This window comes from Sander vitreus, chromosome 11, assembly GCF_031162955.1.
Source record: "Sander vitreus isolate 19-12246 chromosome 11, sanVit1, whole genome shotgun sequence".
In the NCBI taxonomy this organism is placed as follows: domain Eukaryota; kingdom Metazoa; phylum Chordata; class Actinopteri; order Perciformes; family Percidae; genus Sander; species Sander vitreus.
The window spans coordinates 14,419,796-14,446,939 of record NC_135865.1 but is presented as its reverse complement, the minus strand read 5'-3'; the positions used below and the strand labels follow the sequence as shown (position 1 = coordinate 14,446,939).

The 27,144-nt window shown below is 41.0% G+C and overlaps 1 protein-coding gene across 3 annotated transcripts; it reads left to right on the top strand.

The window, feature by feature from the left end:
- The first annotated feature begins 1,705 nt into the window (after positions 1-1,705).
- On the top strand, positions 1,706-26,361 carry LOC144525183 (activin receptor type-1-like). 3 transcript variants are annotated; one of them, XM_078261770.1, is made up of 14 exons: positions 1,706-2,039; positions 8,112-8,254; positions 10,718-10,809; positions 13,656-13,729; positions 14,220-14,474; positions 14,768-15,040; positions 15,248-15,514; positions 17,101-17,306; positions 20,520-20,619; positions 22,398-22,544; positions 22,904-23,179; positions 24,202-24,399; positions 25,025-25,155; positions 25,291-26,361. In XM_078261770.1, the coding sequence occupies exons 4-14, from the start codon at positions 13,678-13,680 to the stop codon at positions 25,423-25,425; spliced, it is 2,040 nt and encodes a 679-aa protein (XP_078117896.1). In that variant the 5' UTR covers positions 1,706-2,039; positions 8,112-8,254; positions 10,718-10,809; positions 13,656-13,677; the 3' UTR covers positions 25,426-26,361. The 3 variants fall into 3 exon arrangements, with proteins under 3 accessions (XP_078117896.1, XP_078117895.1, XP_078117894.1); XM_078261769.1 differs by lacking the exon at positions 8,112-8,254; XM_078261768.1 differs by lacking the exons at positions 8,112-8,254; positions 10,718-10,809.
- Positions 26,362-27,144: the final 783 nt, after the last annotated feature.

Here is a 27,144-nt window from a genome sequence, read left to right as displayed (position 1 = left end):
GGCTAAGCATTTTACATGTAAATCTAGCTATGATAATATGTTAGGAAACACATTTTGGAGTGATTTCATACTGACCACGTTTGTTTTAAAACATACCGATATTTTTGATTGCCTGAAGGCTATGCCCAAATCTTAAACCCTTCAGGAGCCTATTAAGAGCCTTCACTCCCCTAAATGCTGAGTCGGGAACATGCGCAGACTAAACGAAATAGCAATGGTCCTTAAATTACCGCGCACGTCAAGCTAGCCAGAAAGAAGTCTGTATACACGCGTTTGCTTCAGCATAAACGCACAGTGTGTCACTGGATAATATGTGGGTAATCAGAGGATGAAAAAGATTATACTTTACGGTTTACTGTAATTCTTTATTGTAGAGTTCAGTTTGCATTACAACGCCCATTGATGAGCCTACATCACAAATATGTTGAAGTTAAATACTGTAGGCCTACCTATAACTTTGAGCTACTTGTAATACTCCCTGAAAGCTAATGTGTGTTGCCTGGTTTGTCCTAATGAAGTTTAAATTTAGTTTGGGGATATTCACTTCTAAAGCAGAATATCAGCTGACATGATAACGGCCTTAAAATTGATTCTGTTTTACTGAAGGTCCCTATGTCAAAATCTAGTTTCAACACCTTCGTTATTTCAATTTTGTGTTTACATGTTGCATATTTCTTAAATAATTTGTGTTTAATCAAATTACCACACAGCACAGGACCCTCAGCTGTATTCTAAGGTAGGAATGCTGGACACAATGCAAGGCACATGGGATCAATGAAAGTCCATAAATTCATTTTTTACTAGGCCCCTAAACAGTTTAATCCTACCATTCCTAATAGTATGTGAAATAGTTAAAAATAGTTTCACCTCCACCAGCTACAGCATTAAAATGCTGCTTACAAATTAAGGCATCAGTGACAATAAAACAATATCATAATAATAAAGTGTGCTAGTGGTCATTCTGCATAATTGGTACTTTTACTTTTGATAATTAAGTACATTTAGCTGAAGTGGTGGAGGAAGTACTTAGACCATTCTTCAGTAAAAGTAGCAATACCACAATGTAAAAACACTCACATTCACATTAAATGTAAAAGTCCTGCATTGAACATGTAAATTAAGTAAATATACAGTATATTAGTGTATATAAAGTATTGAAAGTAAAAGAAGCCAAAGTGGAATAAATTATATTATTGGATTATTACTGATACATTCATGTGTAAGTATCATTTTACTGTTAGTGGGTCAAGGGTTGCTTAATCTAAAAAATATTTTATTGAAGGGATTGATATATTTTGTGCGTAAAATCTTCATTTTTAAACTATAACTGCAACTTTAAAATATACATGCACCAGAGTCAAAAGTACCATCTTTTCCCCCTGAAATGTAATGGAGAAGGGCCTAGATAAAATGGAAATACTCAAGTTAAAATAACCACAATTCTGTACCTTACATTGCTTTAGCAAATGTAGGCTACTTACATTTTGCCTCTGTAAATAAATGCAGGCTACTTGAGTATCTTGTTTAATGTAGTATTTCTACGTTTACTAATTATAATTAATTAGCATATAGACTTCATTCTTCGTCTACCCCTGGGGATAACAACATTTAAAGAAAGACGAAACGCTAAATTTGTTTTATTTTGAAACGCGTGACCGGAAGAGCCCGTATTTACGATCTCGCTTAACGCTGGATAATAGTGAGTTGTTGCAAGGTAACTTCCTCCTCCAATCCTGGCTTTTTGCCTTCGTGGATTGGAGTGCGAGTTGTGAAGCTCCAGACAGTTCTCGTGTGTGAAGGGGCACAACGTTACAAAATGTATCTTTATCTATCTCTCTCCTAAATATCGCGTGAATTTGTCACTTTTTTCTTTCACCGAGCTGACGACGGACGATGATGTTGGCGTCATGTAGCCTCTGCTTTTTAGACTTTGGAAAACAAACCGGGTATTGTCGGTGAATTCTCGGGAGATGGCAGAGTAGATCGACCTGCGCCAGTTACCGAGCCCCCATAAAGCAGTTTGAAAAATAACCTGCAAGGTAAGTTTAATCGTGACATACCTCAAATGTAGGCCTATATTAAAGTGTGTATTGTAATACGAGTATAGACATTTCGGTGTGCGTGGAGAAGTTTGCTGATTTGCAGGATAAGATTTCGTGACGTGCTCTCTCACAACTGAAATCCCTCTGAGCTTTTCTTCGTAAAATCTTGGCCTGTTTTGTTATTGTAGCCACCCATTTTATTTACCATATCATTATCTATCAGGTTGTGTGAACAAATACGTGCATATATAAATATGATTTAGCCTTCACGTGGCCTACCATAGCCTATTCATTTTTAATTATTTTGTACCGCGTCAGAGAGATGTTTTTGTTTAGTTATTGATAAATAGTGATGAGCTTCAGGCCAAAAGACAAAAAAACCCGTCTTGGGTCTACCATTGCGTCACAATCAAATCAAGATCGCAACACTGCAACTAGTTGTGACTTTTTTAAGAGGTTTTTTTTTTTTTGTCATGCAAACATTCTTTGGGAGGGTCGTTCCTGCTCGATCGTGTGTCTCATCATCCCATGCTGAGCACATTTAACATCACAATCGCACCCCTGGAGGGGGGAGAAGAGCCAAAAACACTGGTGAAGACACGGCATGGCAATAGTCTGTGGTTTAATGTTGAACTAGTTGGCATTGGAGTATATGGAGAAACATTTAAAATATCACCCATATTTCTCATACAAGTATTTGTTGACATGCGTTTGCCCTGCTGAGGAACAATCAGACCAAAAAGGAAATGTGTGATAAGATTGCAGGGCAATTAAATGTAGAGAAAGTACGGTAGACCTGCTGATGAGAGGGTGCAAACTTCATTACAAAGGTGTTAATGCTAGCTGGAAACATTCAGAGATAATTGCGCCGATTAAAAGATGTGTGAATGGGAATGCTTACACTGAAGTGCTCTTCCTCAGAATCAACTCATTGTGCTAGATCCTCGCACTCACTAAATTACTTTCCCACATACTAATCGGGCCTTTCTTCTCTAGTAGCCCAAATGTCTGAGGAGCAGTTGAGTGTGCATTTGCTTTTGCTGTGTAGCCTGCGTGATTGAACACGGCCCGGCCAAGTTCTCGTAGTTGTGTGATGCATTCAAGTTGACGCCTAAACCATTCAGTTGACCACACTTTCAAGCATGCCACTCTGACAACCATACGTTATGCAGTGATAGTGTCAGTGTAGATAGCATATTGTTTAATCAATATGGATTAGCCACTCAAAATAAATTGTAACACTTATGACCCCCACCAGTTGAAGCTGTAATACATGAATTGTTGTTGGTGAATTTCAGGACTGGATTAGAGGAATCACAGTTGATTTTATCTGTTATGGTTAGTGGCAGTTAGTGGCTGTGTTTGTGTGGTTGGGTGATGATCTGGAGAATGTAACCCCATAGCTGACCAGTCACTGAAGCCTGGCCTCTGTGGGTGCCTGCTGTTCTCAGTGGCTTGCGTCGTGAAGTCTGGCTGATAGTGGTCTGATAAAAGGACGGCAGGCAGTCTGATGCTGAGATATGGTTCAACTCCAGCCAGGGGATCTTGAGAATCCCGTTCTGTTCAGCTGAGCTAACAGGCATCGGGCCTGATTGTGGTTGCTCGCCCTGTCATTGTGATTAGTCCTCTCCTCCTTCTCAACGTCTCTTGGTCTACAACAATGTTATTGGCCTTGGGCCAGTGTCATTGTTTCAAATTGCCCAACTGTGGTAACTTATTCCTCATTCAGTTGGAGTTTATCCGTCTCTCTTAGAACAACAATGCATTCCCAACAATAGGACTGGTTTGGGGTGTCTTGGAATGTTGAATGAATGTTTTTCTTGCATTTGTTTCAAAGAGGCTTTATGTGTGTCTGATGTATGATGCTTGAAGATATTTATGTTGTTACACAAGTTTATCTTACTTCCAACAGGTTGCTAAAAGCTGGCGCTGAAACAAATAGTCAATCAATCATAGAAGTTCAGAAAATAATAATTTTCCAGAGCCCAATGTGAGGTCTTTAGATTGTTATGTCTGACTAACAGTCCCAAACCCAAATATATTTAGTTTACGATCACATAAAACAAAACAATATTGACAACTGAGAAGCTGTAAGAACAAAATGCTTGGCGCTTTTGTTTTAAAATCAATTTCATCAGTTAGAATAGTTGCTGAGAATTGTTCTGTCCCTCAAGAAAACATAAATGTCAAATGTACATTGGTTCCAACTTCTCCAATGTTGATGATTTGCTGCTTTTGTTTTGGACTCTTTGGTAGGAAAAAAGAAGTGCCTGTGTCTCAAGATTTCAACTTGGAGTCTGGGAAACTTTTTCTAACATTTTATAGACTATGAATCAAATTAATAGTCAGATTAACTGATAATGAAAGTAATCATTAATGCAGCACTACTTTGAACACAACTATTAAAAATAGACTTTTGGTAGCAATCTGAAAGTTTGGCCTCTCCCTTATGACTCCTGAATTCTTTGGCTGCAGATATCTTGGCCTCTTCATCAGTGCACTGCTGTAGCGGTTCTTTCTGATGGACATAAAGTGTATAATTTTCCCACAGAGGTTTGAGCATTTAGAAAGCTTGAGGCGAGTATGGGTGGGGGGTTGTTGGGTTAGGGGGATAGGCCTCTGATAGCAATCATTTCTCTGTGCACAGTAATTTGGCTGTCAGAAGCAGCTGGCAGTTTGGGTTGGAACAATATGCAAGTGGAGGAAGAGAGAGAGAGAGAGAGAGAGAGAGAGAGAGAGAGACTGGAATCAGGTTACACAGTCTGTCATTAACAAGAGAACTGCAGTTATGAGACCAAGATAGACTGCTTCAAGTCTGAGCAAGAGTCTGAGGCTCATCGCTCTTCCATGTAGGTGGTTCTAGAGTTAGGGAAGAAAGGGTGGGAGTGTGTGTATATACATACGTGTGTGTGAGAATGCGGGCGGAAGGCGGTGGCTAAAGGATAATAAGGAGGCAGGATTTGGCTTGAAGTCTAGCTCAGAGTAGCAACCTTCAGCTATCTTGCTTCAGCTTTTGGCCATGTGTACGTCCTGTGTGTGCATGTGCATCTCTGTGTGTGTATATGCTGACTGAAAAGAAAGCTGACTGCAACAAACCTGGCATCAGATGAGGCAGCAGGCTGCAGAGGAACACAGCATGTGGGCTGAATTTGCCTCTCCTCTATGCTCCTGTCCAGCTTTTTTAAAAGGGGCCCTCTGTCTGCAGTGTTTATTTTTGAGCCTTTAATAATCATCAGCCTTATGTAGTCCAAACATATCACGATGATAAGAGCTGTCTGGGACTTGCGGGTACTGCAGTTTCAGCATGACACAGGAAGTTAGAGGGGAAAAGAGAATAAGATAAAAGACTGCCTGTGTATGTGCCAAATTTTAGTCTTGTTCCTGTTTTCTGTTTCGGAGCTCCTTATCTGGAGGCTCTGCACAGACGTATTGATTTCTCTTATTCAGTGTTCAAATGTGGATGAGGACCAGTGGAGACAGAGAAGGGAGAAGACACTACTACACACACACACACACACACACACACACACACACACACACACACACACACATGCAGTGCGCGTGGCTCCTCTTCTTTCTCCACACTAACCCCAGACTGCACTGGAGACAGTCTGCAATACACATTTTATGAGCCCTTCACTCGCTTCAGTGCTCTTGTCTTATCGCTCAGCTGTTAATGGGAAAAGTTATGGCTTTGTTTCTCTTGCTGCCTCTCTCTGATCTCATTCCCCAGACCCAGGCACGGGTTCTTATTTGGTGTGGGCACTTTGTCTACAACTTGAGTCTACGTTTCATTTTTGGGTCATGGGGTCGTAAACTGAAGTAGTTCTGTTATGATAGTAGTACTTCAGCATCACATTTATGGGGCTTGCTTAAATTAGTCCAGTCCATTCCCCACGCTTGAGCCAAATGGGCCATTTATTATGTTTTAGTAAGTAATCGGTTTTGACAAGCAAGTAGGGCTGGGCAGTTGGCTGAAATCAATATCACAATATAATAGGAATATTTTTGTGATATCTGCATTTACATATATTATATTATGGCAATTGCACTCATGCAAAATCTAAGGCTGCTAACAATCAGTTTTATGTGACGATTATGCTATTTTCTCAATCAATTAGGTAGTTTAGGATTTAAAAAAAATAAATTCACATTTTAGAAGATTTTTTTGGGACTTTTCCTCATGAAATGATGCAGCGATTATAAGATTTCTGTGATCGAATTAATCAATGAATCGACCAATGGGTTTGATCAGAATTAGTTTTGACTTCTTAACACCATCATCATATCATCACGATTCAATTCCACTGAAAATGTATCACCCAGCCCTACATGCGCTAACCACTTACGTCTTCATTTCCCATTTCTGACTTTTAAAGCTTAGAAACTGCTTACTACTACTGGTCTTTTTCCTTAGAAGTCTTTTCTCTTTCCGGAAGGCCAGGAAACTCTCAGCCATAAAGGCTCCATTGGCAGCAGGATGTAGTGGCTACAGAGCAAAGTGCTGTAGGCAGATTCATTGTTTTGTTGCAAGCTGTTTGCTGAGTGATTATCATCACGGTGGTGAATGGTTTGGTTGATGTTTGGGGGTCACGCAGCGAGGGTTATAATGTTAGTTCTCGGACTCTTGGAGCTCAGCTTTGCCAGGCAGAATCAATCAAGACAAAAAAATTCCCTGAGCTTTGACTAGCTGTATGCCAGCTCGTTGGTGTGATTTACTTGTTTTACAAAAAGGAAAATGTGTTTTAAAGAGTGTACCGTGATACAAATCAAGGTGTCCTTTTGAGAATAGTATTGCCCCAGGGCAGTGAACTTTGTGAGATGGTCGTTTGGAGGGAGAGTGTTTGTGCATTCCTTCGATGGCAAACATAGCTGAGGGCCATAAAGATGGTGTTTGAATTGGCTGTTTCAGATGTTTTGATGGCTGTGTGAAAATTAATGTCTAATTGCTATAGTTACCATTGCATAGAAAACTTGTTAATAGTGTCTTCACAATGCTGTTAAGTCTTCCAAGTTGTGTCTCACGAGACGTCACGCAACACAAAACCATAATAAAACTTGCGGAAACGTGAATCCTACTATGACTGCGTACAAATGTGATGTTGTGTCTGCAGAACTTGATGTCTTAATGTTGATCTGATGTCTGTATGTTAGACCCTCCCAGACCTACCCTTTGTTTTCAGTTGTTCTCTGTCACCCTCACAACTATTGCCCTGTGGTGCTGCATCTAAGCGAATCAAATTTTGTCATGCATTAGAAACAAAGTGTATCAAAATGCTCATCTTTTTTGTGATTGGGGCCTTGCAGAGTGTGTCAAACGTTCAGTACACTGGCCGTTCCCAACCTGGCGCGCGCAAATGTGACGTCATGGGATCGCCGTAACTGTTTATACTCGCGCGTGGTGGTCGCGACACTAGTTACAGTCTTCTCCTGAACAGAGGTGGCGCTAATGAGGAAAGGCTACCGAAGAAAAAGGTAAACGACAGCAGAACTGGCAGCAGCATCGAAGTCAATGCTTCGATTTGATTCGATGACCTACTTCGTCGGATCAAGCCTTTCATTCACCATAAAAGAACTCATCTTAACCCAGTAAGTTTACAGGAGAGACTTGCAGTCACTCTGAGAGTCCTGGCATCCGGTTGTTGGCGAACTCGTTCAGGCCTCCTGTTTCCGCTTTGTTGCGCGCTGCTGACAAAAATAGAGTGGTGTGCGCCCTCTGCTCGCGCACTCAAAATCCTGGAGTGCCAGCGAGATCTACGTCATTTTGACGTCACATTGGCGCGCGCAAGCTTGGATGCGGCTACTGTAAAATGGCCTTTAGAGTGGGTGCAGAGGTGTAAGGTAGGGTTGGACCACAGCAGGAAGAAAAGGCAACAATTGTCTCCGATTACATTTGATCTAGGCTTGTGTGTGTGTGTGTGTCTGTCTGTGTGTGTGTGTTAGCTACACTGTATCCAAGGAACAAAAACCTGCTATGCTGTTGAATCCTACTACAATGAATGTGTGAGTGAGTATTGAACATACGCAGGGGGGCATTTGCATTTGATTACATTCCTCACACTGTGAAAGGAGGCAGCTGCTGAGATACTGTCGGGCCCTGAGAGATGGAACCTGGCTCGACCTGATGGGGCACTGCAGATTCCACAGGCTCTTCCAAGGGGCCACAGCAGTTACTCTTTCATCTCCATTTGATGAGCCCCTTGGCCAGCGAGGTGTGTTTCCAAAGGTTAATGAGCTTTGCTTTGTAGTCAGCAGAACCATACGCCTTTCACATACAGCCTCAGTGTATGATACAGAATATCAAGAGGGGGTCCACCTGGGTTTGAAAGTTCTCCCAGACAAAGTCACAGCACCGCATTGAGCTCAATTTCAATACAGCTGCCAGTACAATACCTGAGTTTAGTTTCAATACCAACATATTGGTCTTTGTACCCTACTCTGCTGGTTTTGTCCTAACCTCATTTAACATAAAGGCCAGCATTTCCAGCTATATCAGTATTTAAAGGTGTGTTTGGCCACTTTTGGTTCCAGTGAGCTAGTTCCTATTTTCTTTGTATTTTGTGCTCTACTAGCATGCAGATTAAAGCCCAGTTGGACCAGAATAATGCCGAAATTAATTATACGTAGTGATCCCATGGCTAGATTCTTCATCACGCAAACCAGCTGCTCACTTGATGTTATTTTGTCAGAGAATATTTCTCATTATCAAGCAGAATATCTGTCGTAATATTGGCTGATCCTGCTGCTATAATGATGCAGATGCTGGAAACTCGACTGCCATCCTATTGTCTAGTGTGGTTGCTTGGTCTAAAGACACCTACACACTGCACAATTTTGGACTGTTCCTGACAAAAGTTGACAGTAAAACAACACCTGTCTCCACCTGTGTCAACAAACAGTTTCAGAAATTTAGGACCACATTCTCAAAGCTCAAGAGCAGTGCAGAATGGATGATTTGACTTCATGATGTCTCTGCTTTTTTTCTATTGTCCTACATTCTCATTCATCGCACCCTCAAAATTGATATTGTACAGCCTGACACAGATTTGGGACCAAGATTGTATTAGACCATCTTGCACAGTGTGACATGTGATGAACCTGCAAGATTGCCACACAGTGTGTAGGGGCCTTAAGCCAACTTCACTACAAGCCTTCCGAAAGATGACAAGGCCCATCAAATCTGTCCTAAATTGGTTAACCATTACCATTGTGCTTTATGCAAAGTGTTGGCACTTTGATATGTAGTCCTTGACTTTTGGAATGCAGTTTTGTTCAGGTTACTCCAATTTTTTTTTTTTTAATTATCAAACTCTGATGTTCACATCATTAGTATGCACCCTTCTTCTTTTTTAGACAACATTCATTGTTATTATACTACACAGCTCAAAAGGACAGCTGTATCAAGTGTGTATTCCCTTATACCCTACTAAAAAGTTAAGGTCGTATATTCTTTCAACTAAGTTTTAGTCATCCCAAGTTTTGGTTTTGACTGTAGGCAGAGAATGTTTTTTAGACTGAGGTGAACGTGTTGATTTGCTGAGCTGTAGTGTGAATATGAATGTGGGCTGCAGCAAAGACGACGACTTTCTCCCCTAGGTCTGTGTTACACCCACATTCACCTAGGAGCGAACCATCTGTGTGTCCCTGATGGCATGCTGGCACTTTGGCTGTCGGGGACGGGGACAGGGACACGAACACGAACAGCAGGCGCCGCATTGCCCCAGTCTTTGCCTGTTTCTTCTCTCGCTGTCCCGCAGTTTGCTGCAGTTTCCTCGATGCACGGGCTATTTGTGCCATGGTAACTGTGCCAGCCTGCCAGCTCAGACACAGATTCCACCTCTCGTCTCACTCTTTGCCAGCATGATGACTCAGCAGCTCCTGCAGGGCTTCTAGCCTCCTCCTTCCTCAACCTCAGTGATACACCATGCTCATCAGACAAAGTAGTGTTTTGTCATTCTCTCCTTCGTCTTGACCCAAATACATTTTTGTTGTTGTTTTTGAAAACTATAACAACATTCAGTTTTAAAATGTCACCTAGAAACAACAAATAGTAATAAAATATAAGGTTTAAAATGGCACTTGAAGATGAAGTCTTTTAAGTGGGAATGTGTACCAACTCCTTGCATGTATTTAAATTATCATTTTAATTAAATAACTTGCTTTTCTTTTTGGCTTCAGTTGTACCAATCACATCATTTGAGTGGCATGTTTAATCATCTCCATCTAATCGCATTAAGCCCTGCTCAAAATCTTTAGAGAAGTGCTTATCAAGATAGACCTCTGCAGTGGGATCACTGGAAAGAGTCTGGGAAGGAAATGTGGCATCATAAAGCGGGAGCCTTGATATGTAGGATCACTTTCAAGTCCCTCCAGCAGCACTCAGCGGGAGTCAGCCCTAACATACTTTACACTGGGCAAGTCTATTTCAACTATTTTTCTCCGGGTTGTACACACTTTGGCTACCTTGTGTTGAGCTCAATGTGGTTTTTATATTCCCATGTGCAAGGTCAGTGCTTATGCATCCAAGATGCATTGATAACATCATACAAAATCCCTGTGGTGGGAAAAGCATTTAGATTATTTGCTAAGGTAAAGGCATAAATCCATTGAAAATAGTCAATTAAGAGACCTGCATACCTGCAGACAACCGCTGCTCTTTCACTTTCCCCACCCAGATTTTATCCTGCCGGTCTAGGGATTGAACCGGCGACCTTCCTGGTCCCAAGCTCGCCCCATTGTTCGCCCCATTGTACTTTCTATACACTTGGTAAGTTAAATCCTTAACAGTGCACTGCATTGAAAAGATGATCACATGCTTGTATGTAAAACATCAATCTAGAAAGTAACTAGTAACTGCAAAGTAAAAGGCACAATATGAAATGTAGTGGAATAAAACTAGATTTGAACTAGCAAGTACAAGTACTTTAACATTGTGCTTTCGTACTTAAGTACAGTACTTGATTTACTTTCTACCACTGCAAAACATGAGCTCAAGACACCTGACCAGTATTAACTGCCTGACCTTTCACAGAAAGGAAGTAAAAGAGAAGGAATCATCATAATACATTGAAAAACAAATGACTTACTCACAGTTGTGTGAAATACCATTTAGCCACCTTTTTAAGCTTGTATAAAATATTTCCCTGCATTATAATTTAGTAAGACCCATTATAGTATTAGTTCCAACAGCAGTAAACATTGTAATTATAACTTTAGATATATTTTCACATGTGGTATTTATACTAGTTTCCTATTACAAAACCACATCAGGGGATATAAGAAGAGGGAATAAACGGAAAGAAGGGGGTTGAGACAGATAAGGGGGGAGATGAGAGCACACCCTTGGCAGGATGTCAGCTCTATGAACACAGAACACTGCCAGAGAATTCAATACGCAGGGACAGAGAGCTTCAAACACACACCCACATACACACAGCGCCATAAAGTTGTCTGCTCAGATCGCAATCGGTATTGCAGATGCTTGCCCTGCCTCTCTCCTTTCCAAGACTCCCTTCTGAGGTTTCCAATATCAGGACTAGTCCTGGGTGTGTATTCATCACGCAAAGCTGTTAGCTGGCTTGATATGTTACCAGCTAGCTATGCCTCATGTGTGGATAGATGTGGAGTAGTGTGTGTTCACTGTGCTTTTGCAAAACAAACTGTGTAGATAGAAATGCATACAGTAATGTATGTGTGCAAAATAGAAACATAAAAACATGTTGGACATCAGGCAAACGGCCCTCAGGTTTTGCAGTGCATAGACTGAAATATTTGCTGTGTACATAACGGCAAACGCATAACAGGACCACTTAGCAACTTGGTCTGCTGCGTCTGGCTCACTGCTTATCATAGCTTATTTAAGACAAAGTGTCTGCGTGGGAGAGATGAATTGAGACATAGATCATTTTAGTGCCCCGTCGAGGGTCTTTCAGCAGTAAATGTAATAAAAAATGCAGCAAATTATTTACCTACGCTAATTGAGGCCTTTAAATAGAGTCGCGTGACATGCTCTACTTAGTTAATTGAGGTGAGTTATTGATCTGTCGGCAGCATGTGAGTCAGGATATGCTTTTTGTGGTCCTTCTACATGAGTGATATTTGAGTCAATATCAAGATAACCAGTCAGAATCACTTTTTTTTGGCGTGTGTGTGTGTGTGTGTGTTCCAGACTGTTGTCTTTTACTTCTCTGCTTATCTCTTTATCCTGTTTCCCCTGGCTTCACTGTAGCCCAGCCGGCCGTCCCCCACCAGCATGGTGCCCTTCTTCCCACTGTCCCTCTGGGCGCTGACACCAGACACCTCCTTGTCCCACTTCTCCCTCTCTTTTGCCTACCTCACTGTTGCAGCCCACATGCCGCTTGGCCACGTTCTCTGTCTTTCTCTGACCCACTGTCCCTCAGATGCCCCCTGGCTTTACCTCCTTTGCCTCTTCATGCCCTCCTGCCCTTTCCCTGCCCCCAATGCTGCTCCACGCTCCCCTGGTCCAAAGGGAGCAGACAGAGCTCCTGATTATCTCTGTGTGGCAGCCTCTGTTTTGTGCTCTGATTAAAGGAGCAGCATGTGGTCTGTGTGTGAGCGGCCCGTACAGACGCCGCCGTTGAGCTAATGCTAACATTACGTGCTTAATCATTTATGTCTGGGAGATGGGCACAAAGGCTTGGAGGGGATGGAGGTAAGGGGGGCACTGGGGTGTTTATCAGTGGCACAGATGCACTCAGGCGCAGACACACATGCTTCCAAGATAACGGCCCTGGTGCTTAGTATGGCATAAACAGGGCACGCTGCAGGCTATGATGTCTCCACAAAACTCACATATCTTTATAAAATGGGTAGCTGGGGGTGTTGCCCCTTGTGTTCATAGTTATAGTTAAACTGGTGGTCTAATAAAAATCTGTCACTGGATAAAACAAACAAAAAAACTGCACGGTGTATGACGCTTCTACAGACACATTAAAAATTGAAGGATTAGTCTCCAGATCTCTAAACGATAGTATTTGGGCACCCACACTCATTCTCCCCGCTATGCTCCTCTCCTCTTTCTTCTCCTCCTCCTCCTCCTCCTCCTCCTCCTCCTCGTCTCTTGTCTGTCTGCTCCTCTCCCCTCACTGCCTAGCAGCCTGTCTTTCCAACACACACACACATCCCGCCGCACGCACTCACTCACGCACACACACGCACGCACGGAGGCAGCCAATAGGAAAGCGCCAGTCTCCCCATTGCCTGCCACTCAATGCCTTGTTGTCAGGACAACTGGAAGGCATGAGACCCACTTTACTTGAGCATTTTAAACTTGGTGTTGACTCTTTTTCTGAAAACCCAAAAAGGTCTCCCTCTGTAAAATTGCTCTCAAATAAATTGCTCTCTCTAATACTCTTAGGTTGACAGCAAATCCTGTTGTTATCTGCCTGTCTCTGTTGGTCTTATGTCCGTCTCGCTCAATGGTGTCCAGAAAGATGTTTTATAAAAAATCCCAAATGTATTCTTGTTCTTCCGTATAAAAATCAGCATCCTTTGCTTTGAATACAATTTTAGCCCTTTTTTGGCCGGCAAAAAACACATATGCATTGGAGTGTAGCCGTCATTTATATGTTTTCCTTCTTTTTTTCTCTCTAGGTCTACAATTACGGTTGGGGACATGTTTCTTTTGGTTTTGATCGTCCTGGTCCTTCCCTGTTCTAGCTTGGAAGGTAAGTGTCTTGTCACAAAACACAGCTTGTCCCAAGTACATGCAATAGCTGGAAGGGTGTGTACCAGGTCTCTGTTTCCCTGTTCTCTTTTACTCTGGTTAAACATAAACACAATCTTTCAGCCTCTCTGCCTCTATCTGTCCCCCTCAAGTCTCTTACATGCATAGACCAAAAATTCACAATTTTTTTCACTTTCACTACCCCTCCCCAGTCTGTCTCCCTCTCATCTGCTGTCTCACAGTGTTATTTTAAACTGCTGCAGTGGTGGAGGAATGCAGTGGAAAGAGGAGCTTTTTTTGTGTGGCAATCCAGACTTGTCCCTGTACTTACAATAGATATACATGCATCAGAGGGATAAGCGCTGATCATCTGTTGTCACAAAACATTTGGGAGCATATTAGATATTTAAGTCCTCCTTTGCAGCAGCTCTCTGTCTATTTCCAATGATGAATTCTGACCTGTTCCATAATAGTTTTTTCTATTTTTGTAGGTGATATCAGTGCGAGAAACTCTGAATGTTTGTGTGACGGAGCGTCCTGTAGCAATGGGGACCGGTGTTTTGGCGAGCAGTGCTTCACCTCCCTCTCTATACTGAACGGGACATCGGTCTTTCAAAAGGGCTGCATTGTGGGTAAAGAGGAAGGGTCCTCACAATGCGGAAGCCCACCAACTCCTGAACTGGTTGTAGAGTGCTGCTATGGAGATTTGTGTAACATGAACGTCTCCTTGCAGTCACCGGTGAAAGGTGAGGTGTTTGCATCGTAACACTGTGTGAAAAATATCTTGCCTAAACTTCTGTAAAACTTTCATTATCACTGCCATTGAAACAAATCCCTTACCTGCCATTAAGTCTTTTTAAAATATGAATTTATTTTCTGTCAAAACTCATACATTTAAACTTACTTGATTGGTCTGTTCAGCCAGCCAACAGAGATACATTTTCATGTTTTCTGATCTGAGTGAATGCCATTTAATTTAATGGGCTACTAATGGTATTGCTCTAATGGGTTTCCCCATATTTCTATTTCCTCTTATCAGATATAGAAATGTCTGCTGGCAGACCAGTCCTCAGAGACCAGGAGTGTGTGTGCGAGGGTGGCGTGTGTGAGCGTGACCATCGCTGTGGAGGCCAGCAGTGTTTCTCCTCTCTGAAGATGATTGATGGGGTGGCAGTCCAACAGAAGGGCTGCCTGAGGGACGACAAGGAGGGGAGAGCCACCTGTGCCATGCCACCCTCATCGGCCCATGTTGTCAAGTGCTGCCAGGGCCATCTGTGTAACATGAACGTCAGTGTGCAGGCTCCAGGGAAAGGTGACTTTGTACACATTGTACACATTTCTCTTGGCTGCCATTCAACATAGACCTTATGTCACTCACACCAATTTTTATTTTTTATGACAAAACTTGAATTTGGATTTTTATAACACCACTAAAGTAATTCAGGAATAGCTTTAATGATTTATTTTTGAATATTTAATTATTTACAAGCCATGTCTTCTTTTCCGGAATCTTTTGCAGAAGAGGAAGTAAAGCCTCTGATCAAAGAGGAGCATCAGTGTGTGTGTGAGGGCAGCTCATGTGTAACAGGAAATCGCTGCATGGGCCACCAGTGTTTTTCATCTCTGACAGTCAGCGCCGGCTCCCAGGTGTACCAGAAAGGCTGCTTTAAGGTCTATGAGCAGAGCACATTGACCTGCAAGACCCCACCCTCCAGAGACCAGATTGTGGAGTGCTGCCATGGCCACCTGTGTAACATAAACAGCACTGTGCAGCTACCTGTCAAAGGTACTCTACTATACTACCGAGAATGCCGTGTTCTGTACCTTTCTATTAAAGATGCTCCATCTGTACATTTCAGCCTTAAACTGTGTCCTAACCAAATTGCTAAACCCATTCCAGACAAAGTGCTGTCTAGCTTTCATCTATTCAGAATAGGAGCCATGTGGGTTAGCTATTAATGTTTTAGACAAAATAAAATTCTCCACTGAGAGGTCTACGTCATCGGCTGTGAAACTGTGTGCCAGGGCTGTTCCGGATGGTTTCGGTTGGCCAGAGTTACACCTCTGTGTGGTCACACTCCTGACACCCTATGAAACAGAAATGGGGGAACCAGTGGGCAACCAAAGGTTTTGAGTATTATTTAGTCATGGTCCACTCCCCCTCTGTCCTCACGGAGGCCATCAGAGCTGGCTGACAAAAGCCCAGAGGGTGAAGCCATCTGGGAATTAAGGAGAGGCAGGCATCTATACACATAGCTGTTTTTGCCCTTTGTGTTTCTTTCACCTTTACTGTATATTTTATAGATAAATATGTATACCTAAATACCTTAGCTGTATCCTTTGGTTATGCATTTGAGGATTAGATCAGAGATACATACAATTTAACCTCAGAATCAGTTTTAATGGCCAAGTAAGTGTAAACACATACAAGGAATGACTCTGGCTTTTTGCTGCTCTTAAAGTACATACACAGAAATAGACATACGCTAAAAACACGGACAACAGAGCTGAACAAGGTAAACATAAACATTTGACTACTATATACAGATATGTTTGTATTTAAAAAAGTGAATATATACTGTACATATACACATACGTATACACACACACACATACATACATACATACATACATACATACACTGACTGACTTGGGTGCAGTTTACCCAATCATAACAATTGACATTATGTCCATGTTGCAAACCTCCACTGTCTTATGTTGCCACAAATACAAGTCTAGCTAAATGCATCTCTGCCCATGCATTTGGTTCAAGTCTGGTGAGTTACTACGTGTTGCTAGCTACGTGTATTTGGGAGAAATGGTTCATTATTCGAGTTGCGAAAAAGGGGGCATTGTCTGTGCTGCAGGCAGAGCCGAGCAGTCTTTCCCTTGGAATGTTTGGAAAGTGTGAATGGTGGTCAATTCATCAGGCTGGCCTTTGCTGACTTGATGAGATCCACTCTGTCTGTCTGTCTGTCTGTCTGTCTGTCTGTCTGTCTGTGTGAGAGAGTGAATGCTCATGCGCATATGTGGTCTGTGTGCACCCCCACCCTTAACTGTTTTTTTCAGATAGTCTGCAGAGTGCTGCAAACCTATGATTTCTGTCAGTATGTGTGGTCCAGTCAGAGAAAAAGCCACAGCAAAGAAGAGTTTTCCCTCTCCGTACATAGTTATAATAATCTCTTCTTATATCGCTGTTAAGTTCCATTGGACACTCCCATCTGTTGTTTACTCAAGCACTCAGTCTTCTGATGCAAGCCAAAATCAGTCTTTTTGAAATCAAGCTTTATTTTGTGTTCTAAAGAATGTCCAAAAGGATGACCTGATAGTCTGAAGAAATCTCACATTGTCAATGTTTCTTTCCCCTCACAGCTGATGAGCTATCCAGCTACAGTGTGACCACACTGGCTATCGTCATCATGGCGCCCATCATCGTCCTCATCATCCTCTCTGCTATCGCTATCCTGGTGTTCAGACGCATCCACAACAACCAAATGGAGAGACTAACATCGCGAGATGCTGAATATGGAACTATCGATGGCCTTATCGCATCCAACGTGGGGGAGAGCACACTGGCGGTGAGTAGGTGGATACCATTTAGGAGGCTAACTCCTAAGCTTATTAGAATGACTGACTGGTACAAGAGCTGATCAAGGCATATTTAATTGACTAGTATATGACTATTAAATTAAATTCCAGTCCTTTATTTTAACCCACTTCTTCTCTCTCTGCTAGCTGCCATATACTGTAGGTGTTATAAATTGACTCTAGTGAGGCACAGAACGTCTGCTGTGTGAAAGAAGTTTGAATTAGTAAATAAAACTGTGCAGAGACTCTATTTTCTGAGTGAACAGATTTAGTTTAAAACAGCCAGTGTCATTAAGCACTTAGGAAGGAAACTATGAGAAGAATTGATACCTATACTATGCTGGTTGTACTGTCTTGATGTATTTGAAATATGCACTGTGAGCCCAGCTGTATTATGTAAGAAAATGCATATCAGTTCAGGGCTCGGTAAAAGATTATATAATATTAAATCACTTAAATCAAGATTGGTTTAAAAAAAAAAAAAGCTTTTTGAAATACTTAGTTACATTTGCTTATTTTCATAGAGTAGGCAAAGGCCCAATATGTGTAATTATTTACCATATACGTATGTTATAAATATTTTCACATATACAGTACAATTTAATATGGATTTGAACCTGTCATTTTGTACATTTCTCAGCTGAACAGAATTAAAACTTTAGGTCTGTTTGCTGTTCTTAAATACTTTACCAATGTAAACAAACAATTTACAGCACCAAAAAACATTAATGATTTAGATTAAGTTGTTGTCTTGCGTGAGTTCCGATATTTAAAGACCTATTCATCATTTTGAGAGTAATAGCAGATCCAATTTTGTTTTTTGATTGTGGGTGGTAATGTTGCTGTACACTTGAATCATAAAGAGTCTTTAAAATCTTTTAAAGAAGTGCAAATGTATACCAACAACAGAGATGGAAACCCCCTTCTAAAATTATGTTTTGTAATAACTTAAGGGATTCAGCTGATGAGTTAAAACCCTGTTGGATTAGAGGGGACTTCCGCCTCTTCAGTGTACACATTTGGACTATTCACCACAAGATAATATACAATAGACACGATGGCACGATAAACCTTGTTTGCCTCTTTAATCCAGATTTGTGAACAAGGCAGCCATGTTTTAGTCTTATATGCTGTGATTGACCCAAACATGACACAAATGCTGAACTGAAGACAACTTCAGTTCAAAGAAAGCATATTTTTTTCCTTCAACATAATTCCAGTCTAATAAAAACATAAAAATGGAACAAGAGAATAAAACCAGCCCACTGGACCATTGTTGTGAAGTTGTAAATGTTACTCCATTTATCTGTTTCTTCAGTTCTATTGGTTTTATTTTGGGTTTGCATCACACTACATGGATGAATCCATTAAAGCACTCACTCTATGGTGGGAGCACATTAAAGAAATAAATCACTAAATACAGGGCAGAAAACCCCCCCGAAACCTCATGTTTGGTTCATTAAATGTTATGAAATTATAGATAGATACACTGTATAAGGTAAAGTTTAAGCCTTAATATATTACAGTGCTTAGTGTTGTTGTTAGGTCAACATGTGCGATGTCTCTCTCCAAAAATGATTACATTCAGCAGTGGAGACTAACACTTCTGAACTTTGTGTACTTTCCACATCATAATCTCAAGAGTATTTGGTAATTCGTATGTAAAAACATTTAAAACAATGCATAGTGGCTACATATTCATGAAGTGTGTGTGTGTGTGTGTTTGTGAATCTTCTTAGCCACTTTTCCAGTCTGTTAGAGGAATATCTTTTGCTATTTATTTTCTCTCCACTCAACTGTGGATTATAAATTTTCTGCAGAGTGGTTTGTGTTTTTAGTCCCAGTAAACTGATCCAGAGTTTAGGTGGTCCTGTGGTTAGCGTTTAGTCTGAAAGGCAACCCAGCACATTCACTGACTCACACACTGTGTATCCAAGTTCAGCAGAAATTGCTCACAGTCTAGCTTGTGCCCTAACAAAGTACACGACTGTTACCATCCATTTTGTGATTCTATATGCTCACAACAGCATATGTTGAGGTACATAAAGACACATTAGTACACTTTATTTTTATTGAAAGTATTTATTTTACATCTGTTGCTGTCATGGAACATATAATCTCTTTTTATAAGCAGGTTTAACTGTTCAAAGTCCAGATTATCCCATTTATCTTTAATTATGAAACTTTTAAATAACATGTCCAGCTGTTAAGTGTGTGTGCGTGTGTGCGTGCGTGTGTGTGTGTCAGAGAAAGAAATGGCAGATATTGGCTCTCTTTCTAACTATTTCCAAAGTCCATCAATGCACTTGGCAATGGAAAGCCCAAATATGAAGCCACAGAATGTTTGTTTCAGCATAATTAAAAAGTGCTTGGCAGCAGTGGTGTGGCTGTGAAAAGCAAATCGACTGAAACACATGTGCTTGTCTCTGCAGCCTGCTGCCCAGAAGTCATATCTGATTATGATGATATTGCATCGTTCTGATTGCATTCTGCTGCTTAACGGCCTGGCCCAAATATACCCTCCTAAAAACAATCCTCCTGTACCAAAGAGAGGGATTTAACCTCTCTGCAGAGCAACTCATCATTCATTTTATGGCCTCTGTCTTGCATTCCTGTGTTGTCATTCCAAATTGTCTCTCAGGCAGCTCTGTTTATCTGAGGCATCACTGCCTGCATCACTCTTTTCTGTTGTTTTCAATCCTCGTCCTCCCTCCGCAGTTTAGTCGTTTGTTTTGTTTTGCTCAGCAGCTGCCGGCTCTGTTGCTGCACACTGCCCTCATGTGTCAGCACCAAGATGCTGCATGTCTTATGGCTGAGATAAAAATAAAAGGCTGAGCAGCATTGCGCATGTTTTGGAGTCTGGCCCTTGGTTAGATAAAAATCTCTAGGGCTCACACCAGTCACCAGGGAGGGGGTGGAACTTCTGTTGTTTACTCAGCAGGGGGCACTCTGCACCTCCAGCACAGACACACAGATGCACAAAATCCTGGTACACGCACTGCTTGCCACCCTCCATCCCACGTGAGTGCCACATCAAAGGCGGCCGGGTGTATTAGTCTCCATCTGAGTCGCAGATGCTACATATTTCATCATTTCTTAGGCTCGAGCAACAGGATTCCTTTGGGAAGATTTTCATTCAGTTAGGTTATTTACAAATATAAACAAACGGATGTAACTTTACTCTTTGTTTTTCTCTTTGCCAGGATCTTCTGGATCATTCCTGCACGTCAGGAAGTGGCTCAGGACTCCCTTTCCTTGTTCAGAGAACTGTTGCACGACAAATCACACTCAATGAGTGTGTGGGTAAGTGCCCTGTTAAAGGCTGTTTTCATATTAAAAATAGCACTGTCTCAGAAAACTCTGCCTCCCCATTCATTTCAGTGAGGCACTCCCATTGTGCTGACATGGGGGCACTGGCAAAAAATGCCAGAAAGTCCCACTAGAAAGGTGGCCCTGGCTCAACCAAAGTCTCAGTGCAGTCGTACACCATTTGACAACACACTGCGATTGGACAAATACAGTATGTGTAAGGCATATATACCAGAGACAATATTTTATAGCATTGTTTACCTTACATGTATTGACAGAGGAGCTAATGATTGATGCTGTTATAACTTACCAGAGTTGTAAATTCTCCCTTGAAGGAGTGTAACTCACTGTGTAGCATGTTACTGTCTTATAACCCAGGAAACTGGACTTTCTTGTTCATAGCTCCACTGATACTAGTACACGCTCTTTCCTGCCTTCATTTGTAAGGCGGCTAGATCTTCAAGGCGGTCCTTGAAGATCCTTGATCCTTGATTTATTTCTTGTGGATAAAGTCGTTGTATTGCATGTATTGGTCGGTACCAATACATGCAATACAATGACTTTATCCACAAGAAATAAATCAGCTTGAAATAAATGTTTGGGTTGCAAAACAGGCCAGTGCTGGGAGGCTATTCTGAAATTGGGCAAGAATGAATGTTCAGCAATCAGATCCCTAGGAAAATAAACAAAAATTGCACATATTTAAGTTTTAAGGTTGTAGTATGTTAAGTGCAAACTAGGAGGGGGGGGGGAATCGATACAGCATAGTATTGCAATATTTTCCATAGCAATACTGTATCGATACACAGACGCCAGGTATCGATCTTTTATTAATGCACATGAGAATTTAACTTTTTGGTACTAGAATAATAAAATCAGTTGCTTCTCAGTCCACTAGATGGTGCAGTTGAGTTTTTTCTGGAGAAATGTATCTTTTAGATAAAACCGATGTTGGGTTAGGGTTTTTCTTACGGGACATCATTTTATGTTGGGGAAAAAAAGTAGTAAATTGCAATGAATATCGCAATAGCATCATTCCATGACATAAGTATTTTAATATTGTATCGCGGGGCCTCTGGTGATTTTCACCCCTACTACAAAGCTATTTTCCTATCGACAAACATGTTGCCATAGTTATCAGTGTTAAGGGTTATGTCACCCATGTTGAAATAAGTTCACTTATCACTCTTCTACTCCATTTGTGTTGGTGCAATTGGTAGTTCTAGCCAAACTCCCCCAAGAAAATCAAATCAAATGTGCATGCATTTATTTGTGGCCACTAGGGGACAACAAATATGCTGACATTTTCACAGACACCACCACATTGCCTATTAGCATATCAAGTAGACGCAGCTACTACTAGTATTAATTTTCTGGCCACCTGATAAATGTAATTCCAATACTCACCTGCCTTTTAGCTCAATCCTGACAAAGATATCTGGGTCTATAGCTACAAAATGTTTGACTTTCTTCATTAGCCACTCACTAACTTTATCTGCTATGTGGAACTGACCAGCCAGCATATGATGAACCTTATCACAGATTGTTGCTGCTGTAAACTCATTACAGAAAGATGATGAGCTCAAAGAGTAGATTATGGTAATTTTAGCTCTAAATGCAACCTTTACAAAAAAGACAGACATTTGATGACATAACAACAAAAACATCAAGTAATGTTTTTATAGCAAAACACATCCCTCAGGCTGATTTATTTTATGAGTCCATTTCTGTGTTTGCCGTTTGGTAATTTTTCCAATGTTTTTGCCCGCCAGGTAAGGGCCGTTACGGTGAAGTGTGGAGGGGTCAGTGGCAGGGAGAGAGTGTTGCCGTCAAAATCTTCTCCTCCAGAGATGAGAAGTCCTGGTTTAGAGAGACTGAGATCTACAACACGGTGCTGCTGAGGCATGAGAACATCCTCGGTACGTACCATATTTCATGAATACAGGCTCAGCGAGCTGTGACAATACTGTACCATACAATGTGTTGTGACATAACTAATTGCTAATTAAACCCAGCATGAACATAATTTCATTGATTACGGCAAGACAATATGTGACAAAAAATCAGGAGGCTCTAGTGCTTTAAAATGTATTTATATGTAATTTAATAGTTATCTCTTGTTTTAAGAAATACTTGTGCAGACCATTCTACCTCATCTTTACTGGCTATTTGTTGTACTGTAGTGCCCAAACATGTCCCATTGGCTACATACTATGGTGTGTGTGTTAATCAAAGCTTTTTTTTTATTAATCACATTGAAATATTTCTTTCAATTTAGGCTTCATAGCCTCAGACATGACCTCAAGGAACTCCAGCACTCAGTTGTGGCTGATCACTCACTTCCATGAGATGGGCTCCTTGTACGACTACCTTCAACTCAGCACTCTCGATGCATCCAGCTGCCTCCGCATGGCGCTCTCCATCGCAAGCGGCCTGGCACACCTCCATGTTGAGATCTTTGGCACTCGGGGCAAACCGGCAATCGCCCACCGAGACCTCAAGAGCAAAAATATATTGGTTAAAAAGAATGGACAGTGCTGCATTGCTGACCTTGGTGAGAATACTGACAGATCTATATCATAAATATGCTGTTTATATATATATTTCCCCACTCCTTTTCATCTAAAAGTTTAACTTAGATTGTTTTGCTTTCAAAATGTGAATAGGATCAATCCCACAGAGATGTATTTAAACTCTACTAGAGATCCCAGAGTAAATATGTAAGGCTTATTTTGGGGAAAATATGTATGAAATAATGCACAACACAACTATAATATTTACATGAGATTGAATGGTGCAGCTATAAAAACCACAAAATCTTGGGTTTGAATATTTCCTTTCGTGTATACATAATATGGCTTCAATAAAGAGCGGATAACAAGTTGATTCATCATAAGATCATTTTAACCACCTTAAAGCTACTGAAGGGGTTGATTTAAAAGTTATGGTTCATGGGTATTGCTTAAGAGATGCATCTGCAGTACTATCACTCCACTCCCATCTATCCACTTAGCCATAGTTGTTGTTAATTTAGGAAGAACAACCACTGCTTGAGTGTACCTCCGGGTGCTTAATCAAAAACACATTTAGAGGGACTCAGACCACTCTGTCTAATACACCAATGTTCCATTTGCAGATGCTTGAGTAAAAACGAATTCAGGTACTCCAGGTGACGCATTTCACTGTTCCGACAAACATGGCAGGAGTTGTTTGTCTCCCAAGCGAGTTTTTCTAATGTTGGGAGTACTTCCTGTGGGAACAGGACTGTTTAGGACAAACAAGTAGTGTTTCAGCGTTTCAGTCAGTCGATAGAGTGAGTCTAGTGTAGTTGTCTGAGATAGGAAGCTTAAAACTCAAATGTGTTTTCCCATTGTTACTTCTCTGGATGTTTGAGCTTCACTGTGCAGAATGATGTATGTTCAGACACCAGAAAGCTGTTTTCACATTCAAAAGATTCTCTGTGAACACCTCTAATCTGAGTTTAAGACAAGTATCTACGGGCATGAATTTGCGAGTGTTTTCATACGTCTTATGTCTGAAAGGGGAACTTTAAAGTGTTCTGTGTTTTCATGCTAGGTCTGGCGGTCATGCATTTTCAAGACACCAACGAGTTAGATGTGGGGAACAACCCTAAAGTTGGCACAAAGCGCTACATGGCCCCTGAGGTGCTTGATGACTCCATCCAGATGGACTGTTTCGAGTCCTACAAGAGAGTGGACATCTGGGCCCTGGGCCTCGTCCTATGGGAGATCGCCAGGAGGACAGTCAGCAATGGTCAGTACATGGTTTACACAACTTGGTCCTGTTGGCTTCACTGTAGTCCTGTCTCATTGTTATCCATCATTTTTCTCAATTCCAACACATTTGCATTACCTACAAGCAGCATATTGTCAGTTTTTTAAAGATGTTACTGGTTTATTTATTTATTTATTTTTTACATTTGTAGATAAACATGTAAACACGTGGTTCTTTTCAGAATAATAAATAAATGTTAATCTTAATTAACACAGAATCATTGTTTTTAAGCCAGACTAAGGAAAAGCTTCTCTGCTGTTGATAGAAAGATTGAAAGTGGTCTGCGGAGAAGCCAGAGGCATCTTATGTGAAATTAAATCTACTTTTTCCATCGGCTGTCAAATGGATTTATCGCTTTATAGTAGGAACTGGGCTTTCAGCAACACTTTATTTGTATATATTGATTTACCCCTGACACAGTAACCGCATATCTCTATTTTGTCCCAAGGCTGCACTTGAAAGCAAGTTAAGGATAACATACATTTTTTTCATTTTATTTATTTATTTGTGTTTTATGTGTCAGTCATTTGTCATTAGAACTTTCTTATACTTTGTTTTGAGTGATCTTGAAAGTGAATTGCTGCGTGCTATGCTCTACTTGTAGGCATTGTAGAAGACTACAAGCCACCTTTTCACGATGTGGTCCCAAGTGATCCCAGTTTTGAGGATATGAAGAAGGTTGTGTGTGTTGATCAGCAAAGGCCCAACATCCCAAACAGATGGTTTTCAGACCCTGTAAGTGATATTCAAACTGTCATGAAGTATATAATTCAAGTCTGCATGGTTTTGATATCCAGAAATAAAAACATTTCAATAATATTCTTGACATGGGACATAGCGATTGATTTATTTCTCCTATTTCATTTTCAGACTTTAACCTCCATGGCTAAACTCATGAAGGAGTGCTGGTACCAGAATCCCTCAGCCAGATTAACAGCCTTACGCATCAAAAAGACTCTCACAAAGATTGACAACTCTCTGGACAAAATAAAAACGGACATTTGAACCTGCCTCGAGAAGGAGAGGCAGAAGTACTTAAAGGTCTTTGAAGAAATCCAGAGGTGGGACCATCTTAGAGAAATCTCACAAGACAAGACTTGGTGGGTTCAGTGCCCTTATAGTGGCACAAACCTATATTTATTTTAACACTTGGCGGGACACATTTTGGCATCCAAAGATGGCTTACCGGGCATTTCGGAGACTGCCAATGGTCTTGGAAAAAGGAAAATATCTATTCAACTTATGACATAGGAGCTGGACTGTTAGCAATGTTTTTCAAAGAAGAAACCGTTACCTGGGCATTTGAGTAGGCTTGCTTTTGTTAGATCTGCAGATTTTGTTTGATGCATTTTTTTAGTTTGAAAAGTCTGAACGTATTACCAATTTCACCTTATCTCTTTAATTGTACCGAATTGTTCATTTGCATTACGGGGGATTCATTTGGAAAATAAGTCAACTTGCCAATTTAATCTGCATTACTTTCTTAAACAGTGATCACAGTGAGCAGTGTTATGTTTTACTTTGTGTGTCACGCACCTCTGTTAACAATTGCTGTCAGAACAAGTTTCTTGGGATCTCACCAATCCCCTATCGTTTAGTTGTACAGCTGCATTGATGGCACTGTTCTTCTGTTGATATCGTCCAACTATTGGTACTCTGTCGCAAACCTTTTGCATATCACCATGGATTTTACATTGAATTACCTGTACCTGTTTTATGTTCTGTTTCTTCAGCTTTACAGAGACAAATGCTAAAAGAACAAATAAAATATCTGCTAGATATCTCTATTCCTCCAGAGGCCTGTAAGTAAGCCTGTAAAGCCTGTATACTGTCTTAACGCGTGTATTGTCAAGTAAATGAAGTCAAACTTCAGCCTTTTTTTAATTTCTTTAACATTTTATATCAATTAGTGATTTATATTAATTAAATAGAAAAAATGAGTTTTATTTGTCTCATTTGTCTTAGTCCAAATCCCGACATTCCGCCGGATTTCACTCTTTTCAGCCAGATGTCCGTTACCTTCCATTTTCTTTGTGTTGGAATTTTAAACTTCAGTTGATTTATGAGGACTATGGTTAACTGTTTCTCAGATCTCTGCAGGGTAAATCCAGACAGCTAGCTAGACTATCTGTCCAATCTGAGTTTTCTGTTGCACGACTTAAACAACTTTTGAACGTACACGTTTCACCAAAATAAGTTCCTTCCAGAGGCTATTTTGCAGAGGCGCCGTGGCTTTTCCCAGTGCTTAGCGCCATAGACATGTATACGTATATGTCTATGCTTAGCGCCGCCCATGACGATTGTGATTGATTTAAAGAAATGCCACAGCACGATTTTCTCCCATCCCGGAATGCTGTGTGGATGAGCCAGACCCTCCTCCGCAGTGCTGTGGAGGAAGGTCTGACAAAGCAAGACTACATTTGTCTTAATGCTGTATCTACATTTGTCTTAATGCTGTATCTCGTAGATTTTATTGTTAGCCATGCTAGTGAAGTAGCTCCATGGATGGCAATGTCGGTGACTCTGTCGGTTCACCACTTTGGTCCATACTGAAATATCTAACAACTATTGGATGAATTAAGATGAAACTTTGCACAGACATTCATGGTCCCCAGAAGATGAATCCTACTGACTTGGGTGATCCCCTGACTTTTCCTCTAGCGTCCCCATTAGGTTTATGTTTGTGGTTTTAAGTGAAATGTCTCAACAACTATTGTCATGAAA